General features: G+C 33.7%; 1 protein-coding gene and 1 long non-coding RNA gene across 2 annotated transcripts; both read right to left on the bottom strand.

Moving 5' to 3' along the window:
- Positions 1-2,843: 2,843 nt before the first annotated feature.
- On the bottom strand, positions 2,844-6,473 carry LOC110790924 (probable carbohydrate esterase At4g34215). Its single transcript, XM_021995679.2, has 2 exons — positions 4,956-6,473; positions 2,844-3,265 (listed from the first exon to the last, which is right to left on the bottom strand). The coding sequence occupies exons 1-2, from the start codon at positions 5,559-5,561 to the stop codon at positions 2,933-2,935; spliced, it is 939 nt and encodes a 312-aa protein (XP_021851371.1). The 5' UTR covers positions 5,562-6,473; the 3' UTR covers positions 2,844-2,932.
- Positions 6,474-8,241: 1,768 nt separating this feature from the next.
- On the bottom strand, positions 8,242-11,379 carry LOC130470310 (uncharacterized). Its single transcript, XR_008930409.1, has 2 exons — positions 11,081-11,379; positions 8,242-9,920 (listed from the first exon to the last, which is right to left on the bottom strand). It is a non-coding gene; the product is annotated as an uncharacterized lncRNA (long non-coding RNA).
- Between the last annotated feature and the right edge of the window lie 396 nt (positions 11,380-11,775).

The raw sequence follows: 11,775 nt of genomic DNA, 5'->3' as shown, positions 1-11,775 counted from the left end.
AAACCAATCATAACATGCTTGCTTACTTCAATTCAACAAACATAAACAATACCTTTAACATGTTTGTTCACGCAATCAAAGAAGAATCATTACATAGTCCAAATACATGAACCGCAATATAAAATCATCACATGAATCATCATGGAAATAAGGTGATCACCCTAGACTTGCACGTACCTTAAAGTTGTAAGAGTTGGGGCCACTTTGCAATTCAAGTTAATTCTCTAGAAATCTCCTCCTATCGTTAAAATAGTGAGGCTTAATTATTATCCATGTTCATTAAATTTCTAGCAATTTTATTAAGTTTTGAAACACTTGAACTAATTATAAATTAATCGTTAATCGATAAAATAGTAGTTCTAATTAATCTCTTAAAACCCTAGCATGAAATTTGGCTCATTTCATGCTTAAAACCATTAAAAATTGACACTTTATGTCTTAAACCAAAGCTGAAAATTACAATTGATTATCATAATTAAAATTGTCATCTAATTATGCTAATCATTTAACCATAAGGTTTAGGGAAAAACCCTAACTTTAAATCATCATTAAAATCGTTAAAAATCCATAAAGATTGGAACTTTATCTCATAATCAAATCTGAAAATCACTAATCTTCAATAAAAAATAATCCTCAACAATCTAATCATCACCATCCTCAACTTTGGTGTTCATAACCAATCCCACATATATAATTAATCACAATCCATCATCAAAATATAATATAGATTAAAACTTTAATCCTAGAGAAGGCTCGGAAGAAGAGAATTATAACTAACAGGCCTAATAGCACGGTACGATTACAAAATATGTAATCGGGCGCAAATGGGCAACAAAATGAGAGAGAAGAGCAAGCACGAGCAAGCAACAAGCTCGGCTTGTTTGCGGGCAGTGACAGACGCGCAATGGGTAGCTAGACGCGCAACGACGTGCGAGGGAGGCTGGGCTGAGCGCGGGGCTGTGCGCGGGGAATGTTGTGCGGAGAAGAAACACACTCACACACTTAAGTGTAGCGATGCACGAGGCTTGGGGCAGCAGCACTCGTGAGCTGGGCGCAGCACCGAAGAGAAAGAAAGAGAAAAAGAAAAGATGGGAGAGAAGAAAATAGAGAGAAAAAGAATTCTTTAATTTGTGAGGAGAAATAAGGATGTTCATGGGTTTTTATAGTGTGGAAATACTTGGGGATCAGGGCTAAGGAAGTTTCCTAGAAACTTAGTTAACCTTGGTTGAGTTCCCTTAATCATAGTGATGAGTCATTAAGGATAAGATCAAGGAAGTTTATTGAATTTCCTACACTTTCCCACATTTGGGGTAGGGCTTTTCTTTTGGGCTTTGAGCTATGCTTCTTGGATTCTAATTTTAAAACCCGAATAACTATTCGACTCAAAAACTAAATTCATCTTATAATTAATTAAAATAGTAAATACTTTTAATTAATTAAATATATTTAAATAACTTATTTAAATGCGATTTAAATTCACAAAATCCCAAAAAGCTTAATAAATATAATAAAATATATTTATAATCATTTCAAAAATACTAGGCATTACAGTTTTGGAATAATTAAGTATTGATTTAAAGGCTCATGTATTACCAATGGTTAACAACAAATTGCCTTTTGATTCAAAACTAGACTCATTGGATGTGGTCATTAAAAATGAATAAAAGGAAAGGACTTTGTTTTTTGTTTTTTTTTTCAGGTGTTACCATCCGGTTCATCTTTAGTGCTAATCCGGATTCGGGGAGAAATCTGGGTGGATAGGTTCTAGTCCCCTCCCAATTGTTGTTGCGGGGGATCGAATACGCGGTCCTTCCTACCAAGTTCAGTCTCAAATACCACTGAACCAAGAACCAACACGTGGGGGGAAAGAGACTTTGTAAGCATATCAAAGTAAGAAGATCAAGCAAAGGGTAAAATATTTTGGACTATAAGGGAATAAAAGAAATGAATTCAAAATTCTACTACCTAAATGTTTTTGTTAAAGAGAAACGGCCTAGCAATTGATCTCCTATGGTATTGTATTACCGCTTGAGGTTCTAACTTTTGTTAAGAACTCAAATTTTGGAAGCTAAGCCCGATTATTGACCTACGAGTGGAAAATTAAGCAAAGTTGTTCTACATTAGTTGTAGGGTCATCTTGTTTGTTTTAAAATCCTTCAAAACGCTAGAACTTATTTGGATTTTGTTCCATTAATCAACATAATCAATTTTTTGTTTGGACACAGAAAGTCTCATATCCAAAGTAAACAAAAACAACCGTTGAATGTTGGCTACCAAGGGCATGCATCTACAATTGTGATCCACGAATCTTGGCACAGGAATACTAGGAATGCAGGCATGGGTTGGGTTTTGGATAGCCAACAAATCATCTCTAGTAGAATATAGGTGGAGCAGAAACATGTTCAGCAAATTCTGTTCTTCAAACAGAGGTTATGCCTTGTCTTCTAAGTTTGAGATGGGCTTTACAGGTAGGGTTTGGAAGAGCTACAATTCTTACAGATTCTCAACGTCTGGTGGAATTGCTAAGGTCAAATGATTTGATAGTTGTGCAAATCATCTAGACAATCGCTTAGATTAGGAAGATAGGTAAAACTTTTAGCTGGTGTTGCATCAACAAGATGGATCGAGATCGAGTTCAACAAGCACATGACCTGGCGAAAACGGCTTCTACTTTACTTTTGTCTTTTAGTAATTTTAGTAGTTCGTTTCTATAAGCTTATGTCAAAAAAATGTATATTATATAATTAAAATAAAATGGAACACTACAGCTGCTTGTTTATGGACAATGTTTTGCTTTGTGATGTTTCACCTTTCAATTGATATTTCTTTTTAATATCCAACAATTAATTTGAAAAAATAAAATATAAAAAATAATTTTTGGTACAACAATTATTTAAAAGTGTATAAAGTCGAGGACCCGTAAATGAATAATCTATAGTATATGTACTGGTAGTGAAATGTGATAAATAAGAATAATTGAAGCAATAAGAGCGGTGTAAAAGAAATTATAGTGTGAAATACTAGGTGCAGCATTCTGTACCAACAAACTGCCAGCATTAGTTTGTACTTGTCCAGGGAGGAAGTGCAAAAAGGCATGGGCCAATTGCTGTCCAAGTTGGACTTGTGCTGGCGTAGTGAGATGCAAGTTATCTGGCTCTAAGGGCAATCCTTTGGCATCAATTGTCTGGAAATTCAGAAGATCAACTGCCATCTGAGCCTGCCTCACGTCTTCTATAAAACGCCCTTCTCCTGATGTTATGGCAACCTGCATTCAACAAATACAATTTTTATGACGCATCAAGTTACTGCTTTGACAACCAAACACTTGGGTTTTAATCAGGTGATTTATGACTGAAAAACAACCCAATTTCCATCAACCACATATAGAATCTCTCAATCTCCTTAGTGTGGTATGATCAAAAGGTTAAAAACGACTCTTAACGCCCTGAATGCAGAGGGAGATGTAGACTTGCCAAGTTGCCACACTAGTACTAGCTATATTATATACTCGCCTCCTATTGTTGTATCGTTTTTGTTCTCTTTCCCCGCTCAACGAATTCCGATTTTGATCAAGTGTTTGACATTTTATGAAATCTATTTACAAACTATTTTTCCTCACATCCTATATTATAAGTGTTAACATTTTATGAAATCAATAATAATACAAGTAATAAGTATTCCAAGTACTCCCTCCGTATTTTAAAAAGAAATACACTTTGATCGGCACGTAGTTTTAGGAGAGTGAGCTGAATTTATTAAAATAAGATGAAAGTAGGATAGTGGTTGAATTATTTATTATAGTAAAAACATGATGTGAGTAAGTGTGAGAGTCACAACAAAGAGAGAAACATTAATATGATTGGAAGTGGAGACCATAACATGTCAAAAGAAAAATAAAGTGTATCCCATTTTAAAATACGGTCATTTAAAGAAAGTGTATCTGTTTTTAAAATACGGATAGAGTATTAGCTAATACGAGTAGTTGATAGCCATGATGCCAAGGCAATTTTTGAAATATAACTTTATTACTCTTATGCTTGAAAAAAAATCTAGGAAGTCAATGAGTTCATAACCTAATAATTAAGACTAACAACCAGTGTATGATAAGTCGCAACTTTAAATCTTAACCCCATTTGTAATTTATAGAGTGTTTGCACTTGGTAAATAATTTTAAGAAAGTGATTTCCCAAAAAAGTTCAAATTTCAAACTGAACAGCAATATCAAAATAGTATAGCACCTTTTACACGAAGTAGCAAACCCCACATGAAAACACAATACGGCCCCAACTATTAATAACGGAATCATTTTGTCAATAGCTATTACTCCGTAATTTCATATATATAGACCGGCAATAGAACCAAATTTTGGATAATAAAATGAGTAAAAAATCTAGGAACATTTTACATTTTTACATGACATGCATAACTTTTATTAGCCAAGCCCAATTGGCTATTATTCCAAATTCAAGTGTATGATTCCACAGAAATTCTATATCAAGTAAAATAAACTGTGTAACTTGTAATAAAATGAGTATACATGACTTTTTATGACAAGCACAATCGGTTGCTGCCTCCTTATTTTAATACGTATTTTTAAAAACGGTCATATTTTAGTATCAGTTACATTTTCTATTTTTGGTTTTTCATGATCCCCATTCCCAATTATTCCGTTATGTTTGTCGTTATCTTCTCATAGTCTCAACATCATTTTTTTTAATACATCATTTTTTTTCCTACAATATATAATCCACTCATTATGTATAGTTAATAAAATCAAATCAGCATACTAAAATGTATAATTCCATGTTATTTTAATAAAATAAAATCAGCATACTAAAGTGTATAATTCTAAATGAAGTTAAAAAAATTACACTAACAGCCTTACTTAAAATATGACGAAAACAACATGGACACTAATTTAATATGGGAGATTGATTTATTAGTAGTGGGCGTACCTGAATAATTGGAAGCATAGGGGACTGAAGGTCCGTCCGAAAATCTAAAAAGAAGTTTAACAATCTCCTGTTATACGCATCAGCATCTTGTTTTAAAAGCGTATCACTCTCACCTTGATACCAAACCAAAGCCTGAATAGTCCCACCCTCACGCAATGAAGCCATTGCCCTTTTAATCAATTGATTATACAAATGACCACCACGAGACCAATGACTAATATTGGTCCCACCTACAGCACAAGGCACTAACCCCACCGTACCAATCTCAAAAGACTTCCTTACTACCGCATGGGCCAATGCCATACCCGGCCCAACCCCACAAGTATGATTAGTATCAATATCCCGATGGAGTGGCTCCGTTGCCTCCACCCATCGATGCTTCGCGTCTAGGCGAAGTATGGATGGGGTTGGCCCGCATTCCTCCGGGATTATACCGTCCCATTTGTCGTTTATTACGCCACCTCGTCCTGCCATGTTGCTCTGCCCGGCTAGTAAGATTATGGTTTTATCATTGGATCTAAACTCACAACTACTTCGATCCAAATTCAAGGTATAGGATAATAACAAAATCCAATGCAGGTAAGATGAGATATTGGTCTTCAACATGGTCGTGAAGAAATAATTAGGTGGTGGGTGGGTGGGTGGGTGGGTGGGTGTGTGGGTACTGGGTAGGCGTCTACGCGGGGATTAGTCCATATCTAAGATTTTTAAAGTTTCAAGGAATGTGAATAATGTGAAATCTAAGCAAACTTATTTGATTACTACTGTACTGACGGATGTTTTCTGAGATGAGAGTATTTGAATTTTAAAATCAATGTTCAGATCTAGTGACTGCTCAGCAATAAGGATGAAAGGTGCCGTGTAGTACTCCGTAGGCAAGCGAACACCAAATACGACTTCTCAAAATAGAAAAAAAGTTAGACCATAAATGGACTATGTACTACCTAAGTTCCATAATGTTTTTTACCTTCACTGTTTGCACAAATATTACTATATTAGTGATGACAAATGAAATAAATGTGTAAAAAATAAGTGAGTATAAGAAAAAATTAATAAAGTAACCTAAAGTATGTAAAAAGGTAGATATGGGTAAGAAAAAATGAATAAAGTAAGAAGAAGTCCGTGTAAAAATGTAAATTTTGTGGGGTACATGTTCATCTCCAAAAATAGTGTATAGTAAAGTGTAAAATGCATTATGAAATGGACTAAAAGTAATGGGTAAAGATTATTTTGAAATGGTGATAGTAAGTTGGTAGATATCATTGATTGTTGACATGACTATGGGCCTATGAGAAAGTCTTAGACAATACTAAAAGTATAGTCAATGACAATAATACTTCCTCCATTCCGAAATACTCGTCATGTTGGTCACTTTCACGCATGACAATGCACAATTTTGATCGTTAACATCAAAAATAATATTAAAGCAAAAATTATAATTTTTTTTTGATATTTTGAAAATACGTATTGAGAAGAATCTAATTAGATCCCAAATATAAGGCAAATTTGCTAAATCAACCTAATAAAGTTCTCTATTTGCCAATTACAACCTCAAATTTCTAATTTTTCCAATTACAACCTTAAACTTTTACATCTAATTTAAATTACTACCCGAAATCATTTTCCGGCGAAAATCACCGGAAGATGATGTCATAATGTTATTAAAAAAAAATTACGAAGTACATAATATCTATAAAATAAAAATCGATTATTTTTTATTTTTTTGGTTTTAATTTTTTTTTTAGACATTATGTAATTTTTGTAATAACATTATGACATCATCTTCTGTTGATTTTTGCCGGAAAATAACTTTGGGTTGTAAATTAAAATGGATGTATAAGTTTAAGATTGTAATTGGCAAAATTAGAAATTTGAGGTTGTAATTGACAAATAGAAAACTTTATTATGTTGTATTTGGCAAATTTTCCGACATATAAATTACCAACAATAGTCAAAGTAGAATATGTTAATAGTGTACATAAAAAGTACTAACGTTGCGAGTATTTCTATATGGAGAAATTATACGATATTTTCATAAAATGCACCGGAGTTTAACGAAATACACGAAATACCCTTAACTTTTCCGAAATGCACCAGCCACAAAGTACCCATCAAGTTTGTAAAAATGCATCAAACATCCCTATTGACTAATGGATGTTAACGCCGTTAGTCTTTAACCTCTAACTGCACTAAGTAACTTTTAATTAATATCTAATTAACCCCTAACTTACTCAATAAGCCCCTAATTGATGAAAGACGAAGGAAGTGCAATATTGTGAAACTAATGGAAGGGAGAAGTGCATAGGAAATCATGTCAAACCAATTTAAAATCCTTGAAATACTTTGCTGTAAACAATTGATGCCGTTCTAATGACCAATTAAAACATGGAAAAAAAAAAAGGAAAACTTAACTACCCGAATCATATGGTCTTACTATGGAGATCATGCTAAAAAATTAAAGTTAGAGGAGATATAATCCATTACCTACCCAAAGGATGATGTGATGATGGTGGAAATTGATGACGACAGAGAATAACTGATGGAGGAAGAAGGGTTTTGAGAGGATTAATGAAGTTATGTACTAGAACTTTTGATTATACTCCCTCTGTCCCGGAATACTTGACCTGTTTTTCTTATTGGGTCGTCCCTTAATACTTGACCTGTTTCTAAAAATGGAAATATTCTAACAATATTATATTATTTCTCACTCCGCCCCTATTAACCCATCTACCCCCTACTCCATACAAAAAATAATTAAAAATTCAACCCCCACTCTCCCCAACCCCACCCTTTTACACATTTCCCACTAACTACATTAAAATAATACCCCACTATCAACTACTACCTATTAAATTAAATAAGTCAATTCAAGTCCCTTAAACTCTGTGCCGGTCAAACCGGGTCGAGTATTCCGGGACGGAGGGAGTAACAGGGTATTTATAGCTTAGGGTATTAGGGTATAACTAGAAGACTAATTTCAGAAAATTTAAAAAATAAATATGAAAATATACTTGTAGTTAAAACTCATTAAAAACTTTATTTTAATTGTAAAATTATCTTACTTTATCAAAATAATTTATTATAAAATACCCAAAAATTCGGGGTATTACAGTATGACTTGAACAACGTAGCATCAACAAGTGGTGTCATAACCTCCCTAACATGCGTGTCTTTGATCTACATTTTCAATCATGTCCTGAAATGGATATAGCATTTAGTAACAGACTACAGAATTAAAATGCAATAATACTTTAGCCCACAAGGATACTAGATAAATCACTTCATCTGAAAGCAAATTGCATAATAATGTGGTTCATAAAATGAAGTGTAAATTATGTTCTAACCACACACCATATAGGATTGTCATAAACCATGGGGCAGAGGCAACCCCTACTCCTACCCCCTCCCCCCACCTACTTAGCCCACAAACTGCATCTACAACCAATTGAAAACAATAAAATGCGCACGCGGGCAGTCATAAGGGATGGTGGTAGTGGCGGCGCACCATCGAACCTGAAACAACAACAAAGTAGCAACAACAACCAGAGAAGTGATAGAATCAAGGAGAAGTTAGGGTTTAGGTGATTTGGGGTTTTCTATTCAACTAATTTAGGGGATAAGTTCAAGGAATTACCAATTGGCAGGAAGAGGAAGAGGAAGAGTTCGGTGGTGGGGGAACAGCAACGGCGACGCGACAGGTAGTGGAGAAGCAATTTCACTAGAAAATCAGTAGTATCTTACAAATTGTTTTCAATCACTCAGTATTCAATGAACATATTGCAGCCGTTGCAAGCATGCATGCATTAAGTTCCGATTCAATTGAACTACACGCACATAATTTCTTATAAAAAAAATACAGTAAACCCAGTTCAAATTTCTACAATTCTAACCAACAATTTAACTATTCATTCAACAATTTGTACAAATTGTTTCTCAACAGATTAAACCCTAACACGGACAACAGAGGAAACAAATTGCAGGCAGTTGCAACCTGCAAGCAGGCGAATTGATAGTTCAACAATAATACGAGCATAAAATTCAGACTAAATTCAAAATACAAACCCAGCAAAATCAAAAGAATAGAGCAAACCGATTTCAAATTCCAGCAATTTTAACCAATAAAACAATGGAGATTGAGAGAAAGAGAGATTACAACAACTTTGTTAATGAGAAACACAGCTTCTCCAATAATTTTGAAATCGGAAGAACCCTCACTCTTAACAATACGAATAATTCGACGTCGAAAACGCACATTCAGATAACTCAGAAATCCTAAGAGCAGCGGCACCGGGGCTAGTCTCGGTGAGTGCTGTGAATTTTGAGTTTTGTGGCCTTGTTCGAAACCAGAGGGAAAAAAGCGTTCATTTTTAGGGAAAAGAAATCCACATAAGGGAAGGAGGAGAAGTGGGAAATGAAACTTTTTTTGTGAAATTTTTTGGGCGACTCGTTTGTGAAATGAGCCCGCACTTGAGTTTAAAGCCCGCACTTGAGTTTAAAGCCCGCACTTGAACTCAAGTGCTGCCAAATTTCTCAAATGAACTGTATTTGTGAAAATGGTTTTTTTTTTTTTAAAAATGTTCTCAAGTGCTGCCAATTTACTAAATGAGCCGCACTTGAAGGGAAGCACATGGCGATTTATGCTAATCAAGCATTTGAGGCATATCTCTCGTGGAAATACCGAAGAAAGAAACCATAATGTTTATGAATTGATTGAATCAATGAAAGGCATGAAGGTTGATCCTCAAAACAGATTTTCAGGATGGAAGTCCATGAAACAAATGCTCGGATCCTTTGCTATAAGCCTAGAGTTAGAAAGACACTTAGAGCTCATGTGAAGTACATGTTATCGTTGTTTGATCGCTCGAGTCTGGTGGGTTCTCCAATGAGTGAAGGAATATGTCTACACCTTACTCAATTTACTCCATGATGGCTATGAACGCTTCAGGCGGTTCTACTTGAGTGAACCTAAAGAAGAAACACTTGGTGAGTTTATTCAGCTTATAAAAAATGCTGAAATAGTACTTAGTTGTGAAGCCAAATATTTACTCAAGGATAAAGGTAGAACATTAAAAAAATGTGGGAAGTCCAAGCGCAATGCTACATAAAACAGGACAAGTCCACATCAAAGTGTCTCTATTGCGATGGAACCAGCCATTACAAAAGAGAGTGCTCCAAATACAAGGAAGATGAGAAGAATGGCACAGTCATTCCCCCTTCGGGTAATTTTGCTATAGACTGTAACCTTGATATTTCAACTTCTTGGGCATAAGATACGGTTGTGGCTCACACTTACGCTCATTTTATTTTAAAGAGATGTTCTATGGATCTTAAAGATTAGTCAATGGACTTTATATATTAATACGAGCTTTAAAGATCTATATTATACATTAAAAGGCATTTCTAAGGAAGTTTATGTGACATGTGGCGCTCTACTTATGAGTCATTTACTCTATGTGATCTTCACATGCATAAAAAATTATTAAATATGGTTTGTATAAGGTTTGAACCCCCAATTTTGTGTTTAAACAATAAAGCTTTTACCCCTATGACATGACACGTTTCATGTTATCATTGCGGAGAAAAAGAGTAAATGGCAATGTTATTAATATAGTAACCCGGGGCATCGCCCGGGAAAAACAAAACTAGTTCTAAATCAAAACAAACAAAAAATATCTAGATTTGAAACTTTTTAAGAAAATTGGTAAGGAAATAGAGAAAGAAATTGGAGATCTCAACCAGAATTTTTAAAAATATCTTACGTATTAACAAAATAATTTTTAAGACGAATGGCAATATTATAAAGAACAAAAATGAGCATCTTATTCTCAGAAAATTAAAATTTTGTTTCCAGAAATGAACATTTTATATTCCGACATTTAATCAAAAACCATATGTTCAATCTTCGTAATAAACATATATGAACATTAGAATCACATGAAAAGAACATTAATATGCATTAATCTGAAATTCGAAAAAAAATCTGAACTAAACAAAAGTTAAATTCTAGATCTGAATTTCTCGAATTTGACAAGAAAAATGGAGAGGAAAAATGGAAATGTAAACTAGAAATTTTTTAAACCACTTAAAATTAACTAAAAATGGGTAAAAAAGTTGGTTTAACTCACCTTTTATTTTTACGTTTTTTTTCATCCAAAATCTTGCTCAAGTTGATTTTCTCTCAAACATCAATTATTTGTTCCTTAATTTTACTTGAAATCTCAAAAACATTGGTGACATGCTATCCTTTTTTCAATTTTAATGCATATGTCGACGAATGTTAGTGTTTTGTGAGTGGTTATGGCAATGAAATGGATGAACATAAAGTTTGTTAGAAGTTTGATCGAACTTTGGAGAGGAAGAATTTCTGTTTTTTTTTAGAAAGAAATGAATTTAGAGAGAGCAATTTATGGAGAGAGAAAGTAAAGTTTTGAAAAGAATTTTCTTTTTATTTAATTTATTTTAAAATCTTATACTTCATAAGCTTTTTGTTTAAACATATGCATTTTTGGAATTTTTCAAAACCTTATACTTCCTCTGTTTCAAAAAGACATTGCAATACTTTTACTTTTGCCACTATTCATACACCAACCTAGACCATATATTTTATTAATCTAATAAAATCAAATGTTATCAAAAAAATCGTTGAATTGATCTAATATAGTTAGGAACCTTATACTTCCTCCGTTTCAAAAAACTTTGCAACACTTTTACTTTTGCCACTATTCATACACCAACCTTCACCATATATTTTATTAATCCATTAAAAGCAAATGTTATCAAGTTAAAAGCTTTTTTAATTGATATCATTATATACTGTTAT

Source organism: Spinacia oleracea, chromosome 3 (genome assembly GCF_020520425.1).
Source record: "Spinacia oleracea cultivar Varoflay chromosome 3, BTI_SOV_V1, whole genome shotgun sequence".
Taxonomy (NCBI): Eukaryota; Viridiplantae; Streptophyta; class Magnoliopsida; order Caryophyllales; family Amaranthaceae; genus Spinacia; species Spinacia oleracea.
Note: the sequence above shows the minus strand (reverse complement) of the source record. Positions and strands in the feature narration are given on the sequence as shown.